The sequence below is a fragment of the Bufo bufo genome, chromosome 6 (assembly GCF_905171765.1).
Source record: "Bufo bufo chromosome 6, aBufBuf1.1, whole genome shotgun sequence".
In the NCBI taxonomy this organism is placed as follows: Eukaryota; Metazoa; Chordata; class Amphibia; order Anura; family Bufonidae; genus Bufo; species Bufo bufo.
In genome coordinates this window covers 368,109,957-368,135,073 of record NC_053394.1, presented here as the reverse complement: position 1 = coordinate 368,135,073, position 25,117 = coordinate 368,109,957, and the positions used below count along the sequence as shown (strand labels likewise).

General features: G+C 46.3%; 1 protein-coding gene across 1 annotated transcript in view; it reads left to right on the top strand.

Annotated features, from left to right (window-relative positions):
• LRRC45 (leucine rich repeat containing 45) overlaps positions 1-21,034 on the top strand; it is a 29,812-nt gene extending 8,778 nt beyond the window's left edge. The window contains exons 10-18 of the mRNA XM_040435555.1: positions 9,705-9,840; positions 10,934-11,011; positions 11,909-12,020; positions 12,099-12,169; positions 13,030-13,122; positions 13,851-13,943; positions 17,344-17,517; positions 17,774-17,921; positions 20,489-21,034. Of these exons, the coding sequence (XP_040291489.1) occupies positions 9,705-9,840; positions 10,934-11,011; positions 11,909-12,020; positions 12,099-12,169; positions 13,030-13,122; positions 13,851-13,943; positions 17,344-17,517; positions 17,774-17,921; positions 20,489-20,682 (1,099 nt within the window). The 3' untranslated portion in view covers positions 20,683-21,034. The remainder of the gene's footprint in view (positions 1-9,704; positions 9,841-10,933; positions 11,012-11,908; positions 12,021-12,098; positions 12,170-13,029; positions 13,123-13,850; positions 13,944-17,343; positions 17,518-17,773; positions 17,922-20,488) is intronic.
• The last annotated feature ends 4,083 nt before the right edge of the window (positions 21,035-25,117 follow it).

The following is a 25,117-nucleotide window of genomic DNA, read 5'->3' as shown; positions in this document are numbered from 1 at the left end:
GCGGACACAAAAATACGGTCGTTTGAATGCACCCTAAGGATGTAATAAAAAACAACCGCGACTTGCACAACTGTGTAGTTTATGTCTGCATTATGGCCTTGTGTGCATTGTGGCTGTGTCTCGACCTCCAGTCACCACGTCTGGTTCTACCGTGCTTCATTGGTAATCTATTCCTATACTTGCCCATATGCTGTATCTCCGGTCTTGGTAATCTGTACCTATACTTTTCCATGTGCTGTATTTCCAGTCTTGGTAAGATGTACCTATACTTGTCCATGTGCTGTCTCTTCTGTTTTAGTAATCTGTCCCTATACTTGCCCATATGCTGTCTCTCCAGTGTTGGTAATATGTACCTATACTTGCCAGTATGCTGTATCTCCAGTCTTGGTAATCTGTCCCTATACTTGCCCATATGCTTTATCTGCAGTCTTGGTAATCTGTACCTATACTTGCCCATATACTGTATCTCCAGTCTTGGTAATCTGTCCCTATTTTTGCCCATATGCTGTATCTCCAGTCTTGGTAATCTCTCCCTATACTTGCCCATATGCTTTATCTGCAGTCTTGGTAAACTGTACCTATACTTGCTCATTTGCTGTCTCTACAGTGTTGGTAATCTGTACCTATGCTTGCCCATATGCTGTCTCTCCAGTCTTGGTAATCTGTACCTATACTTCCCCATATGCTGTGTCTCCAGTCTTGGTAATCTGTACCTATACTTGCCCATATACTGTGTCTCCAGTCTTGGTAATCTGTACATATATTTGCTCATTTGCTGTATCTCTAGTCTTGGTAATCTGTACCTATACTTGCCCATATGCTGTCTCTCCACTCTTGGTAATCTGTACCTATACTTGCCCATATACTATGTCTCCAGTCTTGGTAACCTGTACCTATACTTGCCCATATACTGTGTCTCCAGTCTTGGAAATCTGTACCTATACTTGCCCATATGCTTTATCTGCAGTCTTGGTAATCTCTCCCTATACTTGCCCATATGCTTTATCTGCAGTCTTGGTAATCTGTACCTATACTTGCTCATTTGCTGTCTCTACAGTGTTGGTAATCTGTACCTATGCTTGCCCATATGCTGTCTCTCCAGTCTTGGTAATCTGTACCTATACTTCCCCATATGCTGTGTCTCCAGTCTTGGTAATCTGTACCTATACTTGCTCATTTGCTGTGTCTCCAGTCTTGGTAATCTGTACATATATTTGCTCATGTGCTGTCTCTCCAGTGTTGGTAATCTGTACCTATACTTGCCCATATGCTGTATCTCCAGTCATGGTAATCTGTACCTATACTTGCTCATTTGATGTATCTCTAGTCTTGGTAATCTGTACCTATACTTGCCCATATACTGTGTCTCCAGTCTTGGAAATCTGTACCTATACTTGCCCATATGCTGTCTCTCCACTCTTGGTAATCTGTACATATACTTGCTCATTTGCTGTCTCTACAGTGTTGGTAATCTGTACCTATATTTGCTCATTTGCTGTATCTCTAGTCTTGGTAATCTGTACCTATAGTTGCCCATATACTGTGTCTCCAGTCTTGGAAATCTGTACCTATACTTGCCCATATGCTGTCTCTCCACTCTTGGTAATCTGTACCTATACTTGCCCATATACTGTGTCTCCAGTCTTGGAAATCTGTACCTATACTTGCCCATATGCTGTCTCTCCACTCTTGGTAATCTGTACCTATACTTGCCCATATGCTGTCTCTCCACTCTTGGTAATCTGTACCTATACTTGCCCATATGCTGTCTCTCCACTCTTGGTAATCTGTACCTATACTTGCTCATTTGCTGTGTCTCCAGTTTTGGTAATCTGTACCTATACTTGCCCATATACTATGTCTCCAGTCTTGGTAATCTGTACCTATACTTGCCCATATACTGTGTCTCCAGTCTTGGAAATCTGTACCTATACTTGCCCATATGCTGTCTCTCCACTCTTGGTAATCTGTACCTATACTTGCCCATATGCTGTCTCTCCACTCTTGGTAATCTGTACATATACTTGCTCATTTGCTGTATCTCTAGTCTTGGTAATCTGTACCTATACTTGCCCATATGCTGTCTCTCCACTCTTGGTAATCTGTACCTATACTTGCCCATATACTATGTCTCCAGTCTTGGTAATCTGTACCTATACTTGCCCATATACTGTGTCTCCAGTCTTGGAAATCTGTACCTATACTTGCCCATATGCTGTCTCTCCAGTCTTGGTAATCTGTACCTATACTTGCTCATTTGCTGTGTCTCCAGTCTTGGTAATCTGTACCAATACTTGCTCATTTGCTGTATCTCTAGTCTTGGTAATCTGTACCTATACTTGCCCATATGCTGTCTCTCCAGTTTTGGTAATCTGTACCTATACTTGCCCATATGCTGTGTCTCCAGTCTTGGTAATCTGTACCTATACTTGCCCATTTGCTGTCTCTACAGTGTTGGTAATCTGTACCTATACTTGCCCATATGCTGTGTCTCCAGTCTTGGTAATCTGTACCTATACTTGCCCATTTGCTGTCTCTACAGTGTTGGTAATCTGTACCTATACTTGCTCATTTGCTGTGTCTCCAGTCTTGGTAATCTGTACCTGTTGCGGAGCTTCACGGTATACCCTCAATATCTTCACTTAAATCCCCTTGTAGCTGAAGAAGCAGGTCAATAACCAAGAGACAATTTCCCCAGTGACTGGACGACACACAGTTTGGGAGTCAACTGACTTTACTAGGCATGCGCACCTGGTTTCAAACTGCCAACAGCCTCATTTACATACAATACATAGATTACTATGGTACAAGGAAAAGTGGGGTCAGACAATAGCAAGGGCTGATGGGAGGTTGAGGGGGGACACTGCAGCTATTTTACACAGGTCTCCCAGTGTCCCTGAGACAACACCCTGCTGGGGAAACAATGGGACAGGAAAAGGGGGGAGGTGAAGAGGTACAGACAAGAAAGACATTCTGTAAGTGGCTAGGTTTGCCACAATGCTCCCCCAGAACCAAGCCGGCATACACAGTCTGATCCCAACGGATCGGCTTGGGGATGTCCGGAGGAGTACTCACAGATCACTTTTCAAGTTCAGTTTGTCTGGATAACCCGTCGGCGTTGCCATTTTGCTTCCCAGGGCGGTAGTGGATGGTAAAGTCAAAAGGCTGCAGCGCCAAACTCCAGCGCAGCAGCCGGGCATTGTCTCCTGACACCCTGTTCAGCCACACCAACGGGTTGTAATCTGTGAGTAAGGAAAAGGGTTGTCCGTACAAATAGGGCTGCAGCTTTTTAAGGGCCCACACCACGGCCAGGCATTCTTTTTCTATGGCGGCGTAGCTTACTTCCCGGGGTAAAAGTTTTCTGCTTAAGTAAGCCACTGGATGCTCGCCGCCATCTTCTCCGACTTGGCTCAGTACTGCCCCCAATCCAAACATAGAAGCGTCTGTGTGGACGAGAAAGCGTTTAGTTGGATCAGGGGCGGCAAGTACAGGTGAATTCACAAGAGCCGTTTTTAGTTGCTGGAATGCCTGCTCACACTCTGGGGTCCAGACTACTATCTTAGGGAGATTCTTGCGGGTCAAATCGGTGAGGGGTTTGGCCAGGGTACTGTAGTTGGGTACAAATTTACGGTAGTATCCTGCGGTACCTAGGAATGCCAGTACTTGAGTTTTGGTACGAGGGGTTGGCCATTTGGCTACAGCCTCTACCTTAGCCGGTTCGGGTTTTTGTTGGCCGCACCCTACCCGGTGTCCTAGGTATTGGACTTCTGCCATCCCTATATGGCACTTACTGGGCTTCAGAGTTAATCCTGCCTCCCTAATACGGTCTAGTACGGCTCCTATGTGGGTCAGGTGTTCAGTCCAGGAGTGGCTGAAGATTGCTATATCATCTAGATAGGCGCAAGCGTACTCCTGGAACCCATCCAATAGCCGATCCACCATCCTCTGAAAAGTAGCCGGAGCGTTTTTCATCCCGAATGGCATGACCTTAAACTGGTACAGGCCAAACGGGGTGACAAACGCCGACTTAGGGATGGCGTCTTCGGCTAGGGGTATCTGCCAATACCCCTTACAAAGATCTATTGTGGTGAGGTATTGGCCCCTGGCCATTTTGTCCAGGAGCTCGTCTATCCGGGGCATAGGGTAGGCATCGGATACGGTCTTATCATTAAGCCTCCGGTAGTCTACGCAGAAGCGGGTAGTCCCATCCCGCTTCGGCACCAGAACTACTGGGGAGGCCCAAGGGCTTTCAGAGTGCTCTATGACTCCTAGTTGTGGCATTTCTTCAATTTCCTTGCGTATATTATCCTTTACGGATTCAGGTATGCGGTAAGGAGGTTGGCGGATAGGGGTCTGCCCTGGTGTTTCTACTCTGTGGGTGGCTAACGGGGTGTACCCGGGGAGATTAGAAAAAGTGGTTCCCTTTTCCCTTATTAGACTATGAGCCTGCGCCCTTTCCTGGGGACTCAGCCGTTCACCTAACTGAACCTCTTCCAGGTCATCTTTCTGGCCCTCTTTCTCTAGGAGATCTGGGAGAGGTAAATTGTCAAAGTCCTCTGCGGCAGAGGCACAAATAGCGGTCACCTCTTCTATGCGCTCGTAGTAGGGCTTCAGCATGTTCACATGGAGCATGCGTCTGCCCCCTGCTCCAGCGCACGGGCCGATCACATAGGTGGTATCGCAGATTTGCTCCACCACCTTGTATGGGCCCTGCCAGGAGGCCTGCAGCTTGTCATTAGGGACTGGCCGTAGGATTAACACCTTCTGCCCGACCTGAAAGCTGCGGTCCCTGGCCCCCTTATCGTACCATCTGCGCTGTCGTTGTTGGGCCGCTTGGAGGTTAGCACGTGCCGTTTGGGTCAGAGCCTCCAAGCGTTCCCTAAACTCCAGCACGTATGGGACAATAGTGGTACCATTCGTAGTTACCCCTCCCTCCCAGTGTTCTCTGATAAGGTCTAAGGGACCCCTCACTCTTCTCCCGAACAATAATTCAAAAGGGGAGAATCCCGTGGATTCTTGGGGTACTTCCCTATAGGCAAAGAGCAAGTGGGGCAAAAACCGTTCCCAGTCTTTTTGAGTGTCTATGAACGTGCGGATCATCTGTTTAAGTGTTCCGTTAAACCGTTCACAGAGCCCGTTGGACTGGGGGTGGTAGGCGGAGTTTAAGATCGGTTTCACCCCACACACTTTCCAGAGTTGGTGGGTGACCTCTGCAGTGAACTGGGTGCCCCTATCCGAAATAATCTCCTGGGGAAATCCCATACGGGAGAATATTCGCATAAGGGCATCGGCTATAGTCTCTGCATGTACATTGGTCAACGCCACTGCCTCTGGGTATCTAGTGGCGTAGTCCACTACGGTCAAGATGTATTTCTTGCCGGAGGGACTGGGTTTCGCTAGGGGTCCTATTATGTCTACAGCTACTCGACTGAAGGGTTCTTCAATTATGGGCAGGGATCTGAGTTTGGCTTTATAGCGATCCCCTCTCTTTCCTACCCTCTGGCAGGTATCGCACGATTGACAGTATTGTCTAATATCCTTTGAGATACCTGGCCAGAAGAAGTTCTGCGTCAGCCGATGTTTCGTTCGGCTGATTCCTAAATGTCCTGATAATGGTATATCGTGCGCGATGCGCAGCAACTCTTGTCTATACTTTCGGGGTACCACTAACTGCTTAGTGGGCACGGGTATGGACCCTGCTACTACCTTCTCTGCATAGCGGTATATGAGACCTTTGTCCCAAGCATATCTCTCTCCCTCCAACCCTCCTTGGTCCTTGTTTATCCTATCTTTATATACCTGCAGGGAGGGATCTAGGGCCACCTCACTGCCAAATTCCAGGGGGGCATCCCAAGGGAGAATAGGAGGGGTGTGGGGCATATTGTTTACCTGAGCCTCAGAGTGATCGGAAGGAGCCGTGGTGCGTGCTTGCTGCCGGGTAACAACCGGGTAGGCCTCTTGGATAGTTGGTTGAGGGACAAAAGCAGAGGTGAGCTCCCCCAAGTCGTTGCCCAAAATAACATCAGCGGGCAAATCCTGCATAATTCCAACCTCCACGTTTCCATGCCCTGCCCCCCAATTCAAATGCACCTTGGCAGTGGGAACTTTGTAAATTGCTCCCCCTGCCACCCGTACAGCTACACAGTCTCCGGTGAGGGTGTGCTTAGGCACCAAATGATTTTGGACCAGGGTTAACGTGGCCCCAGAGTCACGTAATCCTTGTATACTCTTCCCCTCCATGTGTACCACCTGGCGGTGCCCTTGGCGGTTGTCTGAGGCGGCTTGTATGGGGTTTACCTCGTGTAGGATCCCCAGAGGCTCTTCTATTGAGGTGACTGTGGATGTTGGGAGCACAGATTCTCTTTGGCAGCAGTGTACTGCAGCCGGATTGGGGGGAGGAGGACCCTGGTGGTTCCAGTTCTGGCGAGGTCGGTTACGTGGGCAGTCTCTCTGGATGTGCCCCTGTTGGTTGCAGGTGTGGCAGCGGATTGGTGGTCGGGTATTGTACCTAGCAGGGTACGGGTTGTGGCTCGCGGCTGGTCATGGGTGAGCCAAGGTAGTCACTGCTGGCAGAGGGGTGGTAGATCCAAACGTGGTCCAGTGTGGTGTGCGTTGATCTCGCCTGGTGTCTTGGAACTCGTCAGCTAGCTTGGCTGCCTCTGGTAGGGTACGGGGTTTGCGATCTCGTACCCAATTTTGAAGTTCTGTGGTTAGTCCATTAAAAAACTGCTCCATTACTATTAACTGGAACATCTCTTCCATAGTGGTGACCCGTGCAGCTTCCATCCACCCCTTGGCGGCTCGTTGTAGTCGGTGTGCCCATTCAGAGTGTGAGTCTTTTGTTTGTTTCTTGATGTCCCGGAATTTGAGTCGGTATGCCTCAGAGGTAATGGCATACCGTGCTAGGATGGCTTGTTTGACTTTGGGATAATTCCTGATGTCTTCGTCTGGGACGGTCCGGTATGCCTCTGCGGCGCGGCCTGACAATCTACCTGCCAGCAGGGGTACTTGGTCGGCTGGGCTGATGTCGTGTAGCTGGCACAACCTTTCGAAATCCTGTAGGTATTCGTCAATATCACTTTCTCCTTCTGTGTAATTTATAAAAGCTTGGTAGGGAATCTTAGTTTTTCCCTGGGTAGTGCTGGTGGGCGCTGGAGCTCCTTCCCCGACTCGCTGAATAGCGTTTTGCTTCGATTGCTTCGCTACAATGTACTCGTGTACATCTGCTATCAGTCTTTCCAGTGTCTCCATGGAGGGGGTGTTTGGGTAAAAAGCTAACCTGCTATTGAGCTCTCTTGTAAATTCTGTTGGCTCTGTCTCCTGTGGAGCTGCCGCAGTGGTCGCTCTGTCCCCCTCCATGAGTTCGGCCACAAGAGTAGCTTTGGTTTTGTTGCTGGCTATTCTTCCCCTTGCTTCCAATAATTCCTTTAACGTAGTTCGTTTCAATGTTGCATAATTCGTCTCCATTCACCGTTCGTTCGAATGACTGCACATATTCTCGAACTCCGGTATATCCGAATGGCTGTTTCAACGAACTGCTGCTTTGCTGTGCTGCAAGGCTTGTATCCCGCTGCTTGCCACCAATTGTTGCGGAGCTTCACGGTATACCCTCAATATCTTCACTTAAATCCCCTTGTAGCTGAAGAAGCAGGTCAATAACCAAGAGACAATTTCCCCAGTGACTGGACGACACACAGTTTGGGAGTCAACTGACTTTACTAGGCATGCGCACCTGGTTTCAAACTGCCAACAGCTTCATTTACATACAATACATAGATTACTATGGTACAAGGAAAAGTGGGGTCAGACAACAGCAAGGGCTGATGGGAGGTTGAGGGGGGACACTGCAGCTAGTTTACACAGGTCTCCCAGTGTCCCTGAGACAACACCCTGCTGGGGAAACAATGGGACAGGAAAAGGGGGGAGGTGAAGAGGTACAGACAAGAAAGACATTCTGTAAGTGGCTAGGTTTGCCACAGTACCTATACTTGCCCATATGCTGTGTCTCCACTCTTGGTAATCTGTACCTATACTTGCCCATATGCTGTCTCTCCAGTCTTGGTAATCTGTACCTATACTTGCCCATATGCTGTGTCTCCAGTCTTGGTAATCTGTACCTATACTTGCCCATATGCTGTGTCTCCAGTCTTGGTAATCTGTACCTATACTTGCCCATATGCTGTCTCTCCAGTCTTGGTAATCTGTACCTATACTTGCCCATATGCTGTGTCTCCAGTCTTGGTAATCTGTACCTATACTTGCCCATATGCTGTGTCTCCAGTCTTGGTAATCTGTACCTATACTTGCCCATATGCTGTCTCTCCAGTCTTGGAAATCTGTACCTATACTTGCTCATATGCTGTCTCTCCAGTCTTGGTAATCTGTACCTATACTTGCCCATATGCTGTCTCTCCAGTCTTGGTAATCTGTACCTATACTTGCCCATATGCTGTCTCTCCAGTCTTGGTAATCTGTACCAATACTTGCCCATATGCTGTCTCTCCAGTCTTGGTAATCTGTACCTATACTTGCTCATTTGCTGTGTCTCCAGTCTTGGTAATCTGTACATATATTTGCTCATTTGCTGTCTCTCCAGTCTTGGTAATCTGTACCAATACTTGCCCATATGCTGTCTCTCCAGTCTTGGAAATCTGTACCTATACTTGCCCATATGCTGTCTCTCCGGTCTTGGAAATCTGTACCTATACTTGCCCATATGCTGTGTCTCCAGTCTTGGTAATCTGTACCTATACTTGCCCATATGCTGTGTCTCCAGTCTTGGTAATCTGTACCTATACTTGCTCATATGCTGTCTCTCTAGTCTTGGTAATCTGTACCTATACTTGCCCATATACTGTGTCTCCAGTCTTGGTAATCTGTACCTATACTTGCTCATTTGCTGTATCTCTAGTCTTGGTAATCTGTACCTATACTTGCCCATATGCTGTCTCTCCACTCTTGGTAATCTGTACCTATACTTGCCCATATGCTGTGTCTCCAGTCTTGGTAATCTGTAACTATACTTGCCCATATGCTGTGTCTCCAGTCTTGGTAATCTGTACCTATACTTGCCCATATGCTGTCTCTCCAGTCTTGGAAATCTGTACCTATACTTGCCCATATGCTGTCTCTCCAGTCTTGGTAATCTGTACCTATACTTGCCCATATGCTGTCTCTCCAGTCTTGGTAATCTGTACCTATACTTGCCCATATGCTGTGTCTCCAGTCTTGGTAATCTGTACCTATACTTGCCCATATGCTGTGTCTCCACTCTTGGTAATCTGTACCTATACTTGCCCATATGCTGTCTCTCCAGTCTTGGTAATCTGTACCTATACTTGCTCATATGCTGTCTCTCTAGTCTTGGTAATCTGTACCTATACTTGCTCATATACTGTGTCTCCAGTCTTGGTAATCTGTACCTATACTTGCTCATTTGCTGTATCTCTAGTCTTGGTAATCTGTACCTATACTTGCCCATATGCTGTCTCTCCAGTCTTGGTAATCTGTACCTATACTTGCTCATTTGCTGTGTCTCCAGTCGTGGTAATCTGTACTTATACTTGCTCATTTGCTGTGTCTCCAGTCGTGGTAATCTGTACCTATACTTGCTCATTTGCTGTGTCTCCAGTCTTGGTAATCTGTACCTATACTTGCCCATATGCTGTATCTCTAGTCTTGGTAAACGTGTCATCTCTCTGCAGGTTACACATGACTGATGCAGCCCTGGCTTTATCGCAGCAGAAAGCGCAAGACCTTGGGGTGATCCTAACTCAGACGAAGCGGGATAGCTCCAGCATGAGAGAACTACATGCCAGAGAATTGAGGAAAGAGAAGGAGGTCAGGAGAGGCGTGAGGGGGTGGGATGTGCTTTGGGGAGCTGTAGGACAGACAGAATTGCAGAGGACAGTAGGATGTGCTATGAGCAGATACAATATTGTAGGAGAAAGGTGCATTTAACACCTGGGCTACATACAAAGGCACTTCTTAGCAACTTTGTTCATATCCTACAGAAACCCTATACTTATTGCTAGGATTAAGGGGCAGCTATTTTCACAAGTAGTTCTGTTTTCAGCTGAATTCACTAGGACTGTACTGGCCATCAGCTTCACTCACGTATATGTACCCGAGGGAGCAGAAGTAGCCTGTCTCTCGCTAAAGCCTTGCAGCACCTTTAGGATAGGGCCACACAGCCTCACAGAATCAAGGTCACATCGCAACATCACAAGTAATGATTGTGAAAGTGGTAGTGTTAAGGCTGTATTACACCGGCCCATATTTTAGCCTATCATCTTGCAGTGTAATACTGCCGCCGATTGCCCAATGAACAAGAAAACTCTTGTTCATCGGACAATTCAGATTTTTTTTGTGCTGTTTAATAGTGATCTGCCACCGGCAAACCACTTGACAGTATGGGGACGAGCGAGTCCTCACCATGGCTGCTAGGGAGATCGCTGCATGTAATAGCAGCGGTCTCCTCCGCTACCTAGCAAGCGATTGCCAGGATGGACACCTTGAAAGTCTTTGTCCGACCCTATTAACCTTAATAGGGACCTGCGGAGATCCGTCCGAAACTCAGCAAATATGCAGAGAATTTGTCGGAATGTGGCTGGATCTCTGCCGTTCCCTATTATAGTTAATGGGGTCGGACATAGACTTTCAAGCTTTCAGCAATGCCGGAATGCATAGAGATCTGGCAAGCTGTTCCCTGCCGGATCTCTAGCTAGCCTTATTGGATCGAGATTGTTGGTAGATTCTTGTACAAATTCTTGTAGAAGTCACTCTTTAAACGGAGAGGATCCGGTGCAGTCAGCCGACCACTACAGTGACTTCCATATTAGAGGAATAAGAGATATCAGACATTATATAGCTATTAGCAGCAAACAGGTTGACTGTAAGCATTTCATCCATGTCTACTGTCTTTTGACTTTAGGAATCTGCAATGCGAGAAGCAAAACTCAGACAAGACCTGGCAGCTGCTAATGAGAAAGTTCTTCTCTACCGCAGTAAGGTATGACCGTGTCTGCATCTGTCATGTACTACAGGCCGGAGTCTGAGGGCTCACAGATAAAATGCAGTAACATTTCTGACTAGTTACCGCCCCTTACATCTGATTTGGTTTGCACACTGGGGGTCTCCTGCTGACCTCCGTTCTCCCAGGCAATGGTCTTAACTGTAATAGACGCATACAGTGTGCATTTACTGATGTGTTGGTCTCTCCCAGAAGAATGGATCTTCTCCCAACATTTGGGAGGTCAGGGTGATCAGGCAGGAACAGCTCAAGGTCATTGAATGGGCACGATCACAGCGAGGACTCAACTGTAATGGCCGTGATCAGAGAGAACCCAAATCCCAGGTGTTTAACCTCTTAGATGCTGCAGTCAGCATTGACCACAGCATCTAAGTGGTTTACAGAGGAAGAGGGCTCGCTCTGTACCTCATCAGCCCCCTGCAATGTGATCGCAGGGTGGTCGGTGGCAGCCCTAGGCCTTACAGTGGGTCCACCGCTCCTCAACCTCTAGGTGTGGAGATGTCATATTAGTCCTTTCATTTCAGTGCTGCCTCTAAGGCTTTTGGTATATGGCATCTTGTACTCATCAGTTGTGGCTGGAAGCATGAGATTTGCGATCTTAGTGTTGCCTAACCACAAGTCGCAGGGTAGCGTTAGCCTCAGACATAAGTGAATCTGTTGATTAAGCGGTAGAAGAGCCGTCACAACATGCAGATAAACAGGAGCAAAACGGGACGACCATTAACAATCACCTGTATAGCTGGGCAGTTTTCAGCCATGTGCCAGCCACAACGTGTGGGCACAGCTTCGCTACACGGTAGGACAAATTGCATGTTATGAGAAGCCGTGTAAGAAATTTGGAGACCTTGTGTATTGAAGCTCTCCCTGCACCTATAGGTGGAAGAGCTGGAGAGAAAGTGCAGGATGCAGCAGGAGCAACTGCTGGATGTGAAGCAGGAACTTACAAACACAAGTGCAGAGCTGAAGCTGCGAGCTGTGCAGGCTGAAGGTAAGGGCCAGGCGATCTCCCAGCTCCGGCTGGATTACATACAGGTATTCATTTGTCTTGATGGTATCTTGTTCACAGAACGATTAGAAGCAGAGAAGAGAAGATTCCGGCAGTCGCAGGATGAAGCCAGCGTGTTGCGGCAGAAAGAAGTAAGAAAATAGACTGACCATTAAAGGCTATGTACACCTTTTGGGGGCATTTTTTTATTATTGCATTTTACTTATTTTGGGCTAAGAATCATTTTTTCAGTTGGTCTTTAGTAACAATATGGAATCCTTTTTTCTGTACAGAGCTGAGATGCTGTAGTAGCAGCCTGTGGATTTTCTGTCTTTTCCGTCAGTCAGGGAGCTGACGGGCTCCTTATCTCTGCTCTCTGACATTACAAACACTCATTATAGCTCAGTTCTTATCTTACTGATAAGAATGTGGCTTAAATTAGTGTTTGACCTTTTAGTAATACAACGTGAAAGTACCAGTCACACAGCTAGAAAACAGTTAAGCCTTTGTGACAGAACACCTCATTATTTTATAATATTAATATTTTTTTTTAATAAAGGCCAATTGAAAATATGATTTTTCACCAAAAACGAGTAAAATGCAATCATAAACAAAAATTGCCTCCAAAGGTGTACATAGCCTTCAATTATGTTGTCTCTTACCAACATAAAGGGCTTTTGCCAAGTTTTAAGTGGGATAAGAGTCTATTCGGTGGGGTATCCCCTCCACAGGATAAAGGGTAAGTATCTGATCAGTGGTGGTCTTACCAATCAGGAGAACGGACCCCGAGGGCAGCACTTAGCATGCTCTGACAGTCCCATAGAGATGTATGGATTAGCATGGACATGCCCAACAGCTGATCCATTCATACAGGGAGACAAGGGAGCCCTCTTCTTGTGACCGGGGAGGCCACTATCAATCAGACACACCCCCTATCCTGTGGACAAGGGATACTTTTAAAACCTGGCACAAACCCTTTAATGACCAGCCGTAACCTCTACTGTCATCACAGGTTGAGCACATGACACGTCACATGGAGGACAGTGAGAGGTTGGCGCAAGAGAGGATGCAACGTCTTGAAGTTACAAAGCTGGCCCTTGAGGAGGTGAGATGACAAATTTGGCACCTGAACTCACCATTGTCCACCTGGCTTGTAAATGTACACACCTTGGGGATGACATTTTCTTCTGAGCCTAATGCCGTGCTAAACATCTACTTTGGAGATAGTTCAGAGAAGAGCTACTAAACTGGTACATGGATTGCAGGATAAAACTTACCAGGAACGATTAAAGGACCTTAACATGTATAGCTTGGAAGAAAGACGAGACAGAGGGGATATGATAGAAACTTTTAAATACATAAAGGGAATCAACAAGGTAAAAGAGGAGAGAATATTTAAAAGAAGAAAAACTGCTTCAAGAGGACATAGTTTTAAATTAGAGGGGCAAAGGTTTAAAAGTAATATCAGGAAGTATTACTTTACTGAGAGAGTAGTGGATGCATGGAATAGCCTTCCTGCAGAAGTGGTAGCTGCAAATACAGTGAAAGAGTTTAAGCATGCATGGGATAGGCATAAGGCCATCCTTCATATAAGATAGGGCCGGGGGCTCTTCCTGATCAGACATTTGAAGTCCATATGCTGGATATGATAATGTAGAAGTAGTCGGTATTAGAATATATATTACATATACTCCTTCCTGTCATATTATTGGGAGTATCGTTCATGTGACAGATTTGCAGCTCTTTATATTTGGTTGGGTCCTGACAGTAGGAAGCCCCCCAGGTCAGCTGCTCATCGCTCCTATTATAGATGGTATTGATCTTTCACTATAGGAGCTGAGCAGGGTGAAAGTAACGTTGGCCAATGAGCGAGCCCAGGCGGAAGAAGAGATTCGGAAGGCAAGGAGCGCGGTCCAGCAGGAGGAGGTGAGCATTATCTAGATATCTACCTTCATCATAGGATCAGCATCATCTGTGGCTTCCAATATCTGTCTGCAGTATCAGGAAAAAGCTTGATATGAAATCAAAAGACAGATAAACAGTCTACCGTATAATAGAGCTAATACATTGAACAAAATACCAGGCATGTAAGTGCAGTGTCTATAGCTCTGCAGAAATTGGAGAGATGCCTGACAAAAGTGTCACCATAAAAGAGCCATCCACAGTGCCACCGTATAAAAGAGCCATCCAAAGTGCCACCGTATAAAAGAGCCATCCACAGTGCCGCCATATAAAAGAGCCACCCACAGTGCCGCCATATAAAAGAGCCATCCACAGTGCCGCCATATAAAAGAGCCATCCACAGTGCCGCCATATAAAAGAGCCATCCACAGTGCCGCCATATAAAAGAGCCATCCACAGTGCCGCCATATAAAAGAGCCATCCACAGTGCCGCCATATAAAAGAGCCATCCACAGTGCTGCCATAGCATAGCCATCCACAGTGCTGCCATAGCATAGCCATTCACAGTGCTGCCATAGCATAGCCATTCACAGTGCTGCCATAGCATAGCCATTCACAGTGCTGCCATAGCATAGCCATTCACAGTGCTGCCATAGCATAGCCATTCACAGTGCTGCCATAGCATAGCCATCCACAGTGCTGCCATAGCATAGCCATTCACAGTGCTGCCATAGCATAGCCATCCACAGTGCTGCCATAGCATAGCCATCCACAGTGCTGCCATAGCATAGCCATCCACAGTGCTGCCATAGCATAGCCATCCACAGTGCTGCCATAGCATAGCCATCCACAGTGGCACCATAACAGTGCCATGCAGCCTGAAACTCACTATATATAATTCCTGTTATTAGTTGTAATCCCAGGAGCTGACATTTTCCATGTTTTACTAAGCATTAGGTGTTCCAGAAATGGACCAAATTGTTACATTCACCACAAACTACTTGCTATTCTCAACTACTATCTTAAGGCTTAAAGGGGTTGTATGAAATTAGAAAAAAGGGTCTACTTGTTTCCCTTCCATTAACACAAAAATAAAAAAAAACAGCGCCACTTGTGTCCATAGGCTGTGTCTGGTATTGCAGCTTGGCCTCACTCCAAAAAATGAGTTGCAATACCAGACAGATAAATGCTGTTTCTAGTAAAACCTAGTAAAAAAAAAAAAACAATATCTCTTTTCACGGGGAATATAGGATAAGTGTCTGAGCTTGACCCAGCTTCTGAGATGCCCAGAGATCACAAGAAAGGGGTTCTGTGTCCCCCCCCCCCCCCCCCCCCTTCCCCTTATGAATAGCATGTGGGACTGCCTCTTCTCTTCGGTCACATAGAGATGAATGGCGCAGCAGCGTGGATGATGGACCGCCATTCTGTTCATATGGGACACAGGAGCAGTGGGGCTTTTAGTGGTCAGACCCCCACCAGTCATATAGGGGTGAGTTTAAATCTTGGGACACAGGACCAGTGGGGCTCTCAGACCCCCACCCAAGAGTTTAAATCTTGGGACAACCCCCTTAAAGGGATTCTGTCACCAGGTTTCACCTCTGTCAGCTAAACATATGCTGATGTTCAGGGCCTCATCAGGATTCCTAATGTGGGCTTCTAAATGTGATCCGTAGCCTTATTTTGCTAAAAAACATTTTTTACTAACCTGTCACTCAAAGAAATAAGGTGCCCAAGGGGATGTCAAGGGATGCAAGGTACCGGCCGCACCCACCGCCGTTCGTGCCCAGCGCCGCCTTTCCAGACTTCTGCACCGCCTCCTAATCCTCTGTGCCGCCTCTCGCTCTCCCTCCATCCCCCCTCCTCCCTCCTCCTGCTGTAAGATATCGCGCGTGCGCACAGGGCTCTGCCTGATGCGCCCGTGCGGACTTCTCGATTTGGCTTCTTAAAGCGAAGTGCGCATGCGCCGGCACTTCGCTCAACCCAGGTATGACCTGCACTCTGGCGCCAGCCTCTCAGAGCCCTGTGCGCACGCGCGATATCTTACAGCAGGAGGAGGGGGGAGGGAGGGAGAGCGAGAGGCGGCACAGAGGATTAGGAGGCGGTGCAGAAGTCTGGAAAGGCGGCGCTGGGCACGAACGGCGGTGGGTGCGGCCGGTACCTTGCATCCCTTGACATCCCCTTGGGCACCTTATTTCGTGAGTGACAGGTTAGTAAAACCTGTTTTTTAGCAAAATAAGGCTACGGATCACATTTAGAAGCCCACATTAGGAATCCTGATGAGGCCCTGAACACCAGCATATGTTTAGCTGACAGTGGTGAAACCTGGTGACAGAATCCCTTTAAAAGCTTGCACTGAACATGGCCATATCCTGCCCGATTTCAAGTTTCGCCTTGAACCAGCTTCTTCCAGAACATATTTTCTGATGCTGCATAAGGGCAAGAAAAAAAGAACACAGCTCGCAAATAAAACTAAAATTAAAATGAGCAATAGTTCACTAAATCACATGGACATACCATCTGCTGTATCAACACATAAAAATGCATAAAATGCTGAGAAACCTCACATAAAGTGGGTGTTGTATCTAAACGACTAAATACTTCTGCAGAATATCTATTGTATCATTAGATAATATAAAGAGCAGATAATTGACCAATGAGAACACTGGCTTCTTGAGGTCACATGATCTGAATGGACCGATCAGATCTCTCCATTTTCAGATGATTCCTGTTCATGTAACAACACTGTGTATATTCATAAAAAAAGAACTTTAGAAGAAAGAGAAGGGAACAGCTAGAAAGACCCCGGTTAAACTTCACCCTCCATCTATAATATCTATTTATCCACATTGGCCCATTTGGCTGCCTGGAGGTGACCCAGACCCTCCCGGCCAAAGCAGTGAAGCCTGGTTGTATGAAAGCCCTTGGCCCAGGAGCAGTGACTCTGAGGTCCCTGGCGGGGGGGGGGGGGGGGGGGGGGGGGGGGGGGGGTACATCTGCCCACACTCCACTTTCTCAAGTTCCTCCTGGCAGTCTGGGGGGGCAGTCTACCTTTGGCTTCTGGAGGACACTGGTTCTACCCTAAGCTTTGGTGAAGAGAGTCAAATGATGCCCGACCGTTGCAGGGCTTTCTGGCTCATAGAGGCCTTGTGATAGACAGCATCCTTGTGTACTTTGCACATTTTTTTTAGTAGCACTTGGGTAAAGAGACTCACTTTTTTGGGTTTAAAAAAAAAGCTGAGAAGCTGTCTACAGATGCCTCATGCTTTTAGAGAAGTCTCTGGTTTGGCTGGTTTGAGGTAGTCTTCTTACTAATGCATGTTATCTATCTATCTATCTATCTATCATCTATCTATCTATCTATCATCTATCTATCCTTTTCACACACTAAATGAAATGTGAATATTTTCTTACTTTCTCTGAGCAGCAGCAACATGCCGCCATTCTGCAGGACAAGATAAGAACCTTAACCCAGTCCCGGGATCAGGCTCAGAGTCAAGTTTTGCAGCAGAAGCAACTAGCCGGGGACGTGCAAGCTCAAAACAACCAACTGTGCCTGGAAATAGAGACCCTAAAAAGGCGAAATGATGGCTTGCAGCAGGTTGGTACAGCGGAACCGAATATCCAGAATTACAGATAGCCGGCAGTGGGCAGAGGAACTTATAGTTCAGTGTTGGCACAAAGCACATCCTCAAAGTGTCCATAATTTTAATATTGGGTTATTGCTCTGTCTGAACTGATAAGTTGCAGTTGAGCCAGTCAAGCCAAAAAGCTATTGACCGACTGTTTGACATCACTCACGGCAGGGTGAGTGATTATACATTGCTAGGCAATAATGATCTATTGCATATCTGCAGGAGTTATCAAAGAAGGACCAAGAGAAGGTGTCTGAAGTAACGAAGGTGCGAGTCGAGCTGCAAGAGCAGTTAGGACATCTTGAGGCTGAGTTGACCGCACAGGAAGGACTGAAAGAGAAGATTTCCGCATTGGAGAGACAGCAGAAAGGTACTGCCTAGGATAAAAGTACCAGTCTATACATGTTACATATAATGGTGACTAATTTATGCCTCGTTAAAAGGGGTTTTCTGAGATTTTTTTCCCCCGACCAGATACTGAGGACCTATCCAGGGGATAGGTAATCCATTAAAACATATTAGAAAATACCTTTAAAAAAATGACATGCACTTAAGAAAAATTACACTCACTTTTTGTAACTCTCGGGGGAAATGGCCACCTTTTGCACAGATATTTTTTTTTTTATTCTTCATTTGCTACTGTTTTGCTTCTGCAGTCTGTAGGTAAGTCCTTCACCTAGCTGCTGGTACTGATGAATGTTATCTCTGATCCTGTTTCTGAAGGCTCTCCCTTCTCTCAGTGTTAGAGACAGATCAGGGGGTGGAGTCGGGGAAAGCATCCAAGCTCACACAGGCTGTAGATAGGTAAGAAAACACACACACAAGGCAGTTTGCAAGGGAAGACAGCAGCAACCTGGACACACAGATCCAACATGCATTACTGGGAGGGGCACATCCACATGAGAAAAGTCTGAAACTAGGAGCAGGTAGCAAACTGAATATCAAGAGGTCTAATTTAAAAATCAATGAAACTGAAACTCAGCACTACATTTTTTCACTTAAGGTTACCACTACCATATGTAAAAAAAAAATTTTTTCCATGGCAGATGTGTCGATAGCCTTTAGGTGTGCATGCGCATCCTTGTCTCCGCCAGTGTCAAGACTAAAACCAGTCCATACTTCGTTTACTGTGGGGTCCCATCAGATGGCCACCTATAAGCATTAATATTTCATAAAATACTAATTAATATATATATATATATATATATATATATATATATATATATATAAAATAAATGAAATCCGCAGCACATCCAGGTAGTGAAGAAGTAAAAGAAGCTTTAATCACCAAGTATGCGACGTTTCAATCCTCTCAATCGGATCACTGCTTGAGAAAAATCCCATTGAGAGGATTGAAACGTCGCATGCTTGGTGATTAAAGCTTCTTTTACTTCTTCACTACCTGGATGTGCTGCGGATTTCATTTATTTTATATTGTTTGGAGGTGGATCGCTGACTCAGCCGCTGGCACTCCGTCTGTACTTTTCAGACAGTGGTGCTGCCCACATTCCTTGGTTTATATATATATATATATATATATATATATATATATATACAGTACAGACCAAAAGTTTGGACACACCTTCTCATTCAAAGAGTTTTCTTTATTTTCATGACTATGAAAATTGTAGATTCACACTGAAGGCATCAAAACTATGAATTAACACATGTGGAATTATATACATAGCAAACAAGTGTGAAACAACTGAAAATATGTCATATTCCAGGGTCTTAGCCACCTTTTGCTTTGATTACTGCTTTGCACACTCTTGGCATTCTCTTGATGAGCTTCAAGAGGTAGTCCCCTGAAATGGTTTTCACTTCACAGGTGTGCCCTGTCAGGTTTAATAAGTGGGATTTCTTGCCTTATAAATGGGGTTGGGACCATCAGTGGCGTTGAGGAGAAGTCAGGTGGATACACAGCTCATAGTCCTACTGAATAGACTGTTAGAATTTGTATTATGGCAAGAAAAAAGCAGCTAAGTAAAGAAAAACGAGTGGCCATCATTACTTTAAGTAATGAAGGTCAGTCAGTCAGCCGAAAAATTGGGAAAACTTTGAAAGTAAGGGCTATTTGACCATGAAGGAGAGTGATGGGGTGCTGCGCCAGATGACCTGGCCTCCACAGTCACCGGACCTGAACCCAATCGAGATGGTTTGGGGTGAGCTGGACCGCAGAGTGAAGGCAAAAGGGCCAACAAGTGCTAAGCATCTCTGGGAACTCCTTCAAGACTGTTGGAAGACCATTTCAGGGGACTACTTCTTGAAGCTCATCAAGAGAATGCCAAGAGTGTGCAAAGCAGTAATCAAAGCAAAAGGTGGCTACTTTGAAGAACCTAGAATATGACATATTTTCAGTTGTTTCACACTTGTTTGTTATGTATATATTTCCACATGTGTTAATTCATAGTTTTGGGTGGTACATCTGCCCACACTCCACTTTCTCAAGTTCCTCCTGGCAGTCTGGGGGGGCAGTCTACCTTTGGCTTCTGGAGGACACTGGTTCTACCCTAAGCTTTGTTCAAGAGAGGCAAATGATGCCCGACCGTTGCAGGGCTTTCTGGCTCATAGAGGCCTTGTGATAGACAGCAGCCTTGTGTACTTTGCACATTTTTTTTAGTAGCACTTGGGTAAAGAGACTCACTTTCTCGGGTTTAAAAAAAAAAGAAGCTGTCTACAGATGCCTCATGCTTTTAGAGAAGTCTCTGGTTTGGCTGGTTTGAGGTAGTCTTCTTACTAATGCATGCTATCTATCTATCTATCTATCTATCTATCTATATATCTATCATCTATCTATCCTTATCATGTATATATATATAAACCCCACTTTAACTCTTTCTACCCTGGAAAAAGCAAGGAACCATCACCATGCGTGTGTTATTTCATTGACGTGATTGTAGATTGAATTATGAGAGTCCTGTTTTTCTGTCACTCTAGTGCAAGCCAATACCCACCGTGAGATGCTGCTGGATAAAGAAGCGCAGATCTCTTCCCTTTTGGAGAAGCTAAGACTGAAGGATGCTGAGATACTAAGGATGCGAGAGGAGGAAGCGCAGAGAGCCAACCTGCTCCAGAGCGCCATCCTAAACTATATTAGTACCCCCCTAGGCTCCACCAGTGGCAGGAAATAAGTCACAATGGCAGGAAATATATGTTCTCTAAGCCATAAATGCTGACATCTAAAGTCGGACTCAATAAGTGCCTTCTAATAGTAAACCTGAGTCATGTACATATGAAGTCTGTGGCACTTAAAGGGGTTTTCCAGGCTTCAAATATTGATGACCTGTCATCAGTATCAGATTTGTGGCATCCCCACCAATCAGCGGTGCCGGACGCTTATACGGTGCATGGAGCTGGAGTACACAGGGTAGTGCAACTCCTCTCCCATTGAGTGAACGGGAGCTCAGATACAGTATGGCGGTGCTGAAAACCTTCTGCTTACACCCCATACACTGCTAGCCTCTGGCACCGCGGGGGCCAGGTGTCCTGAGGATAGATCATCAATATTTCTCAATACTGTGTGCACATTATGAGACGGTAATTTATTTTCTACTTAATTAATTTTGTATGTTTTGTAATTAAATATAAATAAAGTTTTTTTTATGTATTTTACATTTCTGCAGATTTTATTGTAGTCCTTTCTGTACTTGTACTAAGCCTCACCAATATTTAAGTCCATGTGGAAATAAAATCTGAAGACATCTGTGTTGGTCCCATGTTCTTATGTGTCCGCATTGTTGAGAAAAATGATATTTCAATATATGCAAATGAGCCTCCAGGAGCAACAGGGGCGTTGCCATTACTCCTAGAGGCTCTGCTCTCTCTGCAACTGCTGCGTTCTCTGCACTTTGATTGACAGGGCCAGGCAGTGTAAACATCATCACACCTGACCCTGTCAAAGTGGAGAGGGCGCGGTGGTTGCAGAGAGAGCAGAGCCAGTAGGTGTAATGGTAACGCCCCCGTTGCTCCGAGAGGCTCATTTGCAAATAGTAAAACATTTTTCTCAGCAGTGCGGACACATAAGAACATGGTACCAAAAAGGGTTGTTGCGATACCAAAATTTTGATACCATAAAGTATTGCGATACTTTACCATTCGATACTACGCAAAAAAAATAAAACACCAAAAAAGCCATGTGCATTCCGCATTTATAAAAATGGTGAATCGGGTTTTTTTTTAAAAAAAATAGTTTTCTGTTACGGCGTTCACCGCATAGGAGATTTTTATTTTTATGAAAATTTTTTGGACGTGGCGATATGTGATTTATTGTTTATACAGTACATTTTATATGTAAAATTGGGAAAGGGGGTGATTTATACTTAATATTTTGGTGTTTTTTTTTTTACTTTTTATTTAATAACTATTTCCCCCTTAGGGGCTAGAAGCTGGGATCTTTTAATCCCTTGTCCTATTAACCCTAATAGAGCTCTATTAGGGTTAATAGGACTTTACACTCTCCCTGTGCTCTGTGCACACAGCAGCAGGGATGTTACCATGGCAGCCAGGGCTTCAGTAGCATCCTGGCTGCCGTAGTAACCGATCGGAGCCCCAGGATTACACTGCTGTGGCTCTGATCAGAACTGCCACTGCCACCAATGAGAAGGGGAGAGGACCCTGTGGCCACTGCCACCAATAATTTTGATACTGGGGGAGGGCGGGGGGGCAGGCGCACTGCGCCACCAATGATAATTAATCTTTAATACAGGAGGCGGGTGCCGGCAGCAGATCAGCGGCAGTTAACCCCTTAGGTGCCACACCTGTCAGAGGCAGGGTGCCGGCTATGTGATTCTGCTGCCGGCACCTGCCTCCTGTATTAAAGGTTAAAGAAGACCTTTCATGGGTCCAAACATTGTAAACTAACTATCAGGATTGTAGAGCGGCGCCCGCTCCGTTCGCCCGCTGTGGCCCCCGGTATATTCTCCCGCTCTGTATGCTAATTGCTAGCATCGGGGGGAGGAGACTGACCTTTTTAATGGGCGTCTCCTTCTCTCTGGCTGTAGCGTGGTCCAATCACAGGGGAGCTCGTCACAGCCAGGGAGAAAAAAAAAACTCACCTTCTCCTTGGCTGTGACGCTCTGATTCAGATGCTCTTCCTCCCCATTGCTCCGATGCTAGCAATTAGCATACAGAGCAGGAGAATATACCGGGGGCCACAGCGGGCGAACGGCGCCCAGTAATAATAGTAAGTGCAGGGACATCCCTGGGCGCCGCTCTACATGTCCTGATAGTTTACAATGTTTGGACCCATGAAAGGTCCTCTACCATCATTGGTGGCGTAGTGAACCCGCCGTCTCTCTTCTTATTGGCAGCAGCAGCGGCACAGGGGGGAGGGAGAGAGTGACTCCTTCTCCCCTGTGCTGCTAAGGGAACATGAGCGCGCTGACAGCAGCGCGCTCATGTTCCGTGATGCTAATTCTGCGCAGTAGGGCAGCCTAGTATCGATAAATCTCAAATCCTGGTATCGTATCAATACGTGGACAAAAGTATCGAGTGGGTATCGATATTTCGATACCCGCAACAACCCTAGTACCAACACAGATACCTTCAGCGGCCAACTGGTCAGCCAGTTTCATAGGCACAAATCTGCTGACAGATGCCATTTAAATTAAAAAAAACAAGTGATAATGAATGACTGATTGCAACCAACAGCAGATGAGCTATCACCAGGTTAGTGCTATCCGAGGGCGGCACAGTGCAGTGACGGGCACCCAGATTCCAGTGATGTCGCTTCCTTGCAGTGGTTTACAATAAAATAAAATCACACTTTATTAGGTGCAGTGTGAGCCGAGAGCGGAGTCCTCGTACTCATGTGTGGAGGGGCCCCTCATGTGGCTGACTGACAGGAGAAAGCTGTCAATCAGCAGCAGGTGGCGGTGGCTTTGGCAGCCTATGAACATCAAGGACTCCACAGCGCGCACACATCATTGAGAGGACTCCTGCTGCAGCTGATAAAGGGGGATGGGCAGGATAAACCCGATGACAGATTCAATTGAAAGGGTTGCCCACAATTTACCTTTTTTAGGGGCGCCTCTAAGCCGATCCAGATGCTCTAACCTCTTTTTGCACATTTTTTTTCTTTTTCTCCCACTATTCCCATCTCAGACATTGATGGCATATTGCTCGGATATGCCATCAATGTCAGATAAGTGCAGGACCCACTCCTATCTCCAGAACAGGGCCCCCTGAAGTGGCACCACTCCATTCGCCACTAAGGGACTGCTGGAAATAGCCGAGCCGACGCGCCTTTATTTTCTGAACTCCCATAGCGGTGAGGGTGGCTGCGCATGTGCGGTGCACTCCACTTCACTTTGAGTGCTCCGTTCTAGAGATTCTCAGAGGTGGGACCTGCACCTCTAACACTGATGGCATATATCCTAGCGATATGCCATCAATGTCTGAAATAGGTCGGCCCCTTTAATTGTACATGTGTAAAGGGGTAGAGGAACTGAGGGACCTGGCCATGTCCACCCCGCCTCTCCCTTCCCTGCTGGACAGGCTTTGCCTATGGACAGGGGTGATGCTGCTGTTTCTTGAAGAAAGGTGGCCATGTTTTTGTGATCCTTTTAAAGGGGTTGTACCACAATGGACATTTATCACCTGTTCATAGATTAGGTGATAAATCGCCGATCGCTGGCCTCATGCTCAGCTGTTTCCATCAGCCCTGTAGACATCGCATGGCAAATCCTACTTTGTGTGAAGCTAGGACCCCAAAACCAAACCCCTTTTTAACCCTTAACCCTAATTGTGGGGGGTCTCAGCACTCAGACCCCCACCGATCTAAAGTTTAGATATGTCTCTGACAGATATCATACGTTTTTTTTTAAAAGTTAGTGACCCTTTCATTTTGGTCCTCAGCCATGATGAGCAGCTCGCCATCTCTTTCTTGCTATTTTTTGGGGGCGGGTGTCGGGGTTGAGCTGTTGTACCCCATAGCCATCATGTTGCAGCAATTATGGCGACATCCATCCATTTACCGATGGCACAGGCGCAATGCTTTTTTAATGAGAGTTACAAAATATAAAATTACTATAATATGGCGCAACCTGAGGTAATGTCACCAAGCAATATGGTAGCCTTTATAAATCTATAAACACGGACAAAATCATTTAATATTTTTCAGATATTTTCAGTATTCTATACATTGGTCCACGTCTCGGCTATTTCCGCCACCATTCGGACCGACACTCGGCTATTTTCGCTACCGTAGTAATTTCATCGCTTCACTGTCTTGTCTGCATTCTGCTGTCCTCGGACTGACGCTCGGTCATTTCCGCCACCATTTGGACTAACACTCGGCTATTTCCGTCTCTATTCATTTCTATGGTCCACGTCTCGTCTATTTCCGCCACCATTCGGACTGACCCTCGGCTATCTTCGTCTCTCCGTCCATTTCTATGGTCCACCACGTCTCGTCTATTTCCGCCACCATTTGGAATGACACTCGGCTATTTCCGCCACCGTAGTCATTTCATCGCTCCACTGTCTCGCTTAGTTTCGTCTGAATTCTGCTGTCCTTGGGCTGACGCTCGGCTGTTTCCGTCTTCGCCTCGACTGTTTCCGAAAGCA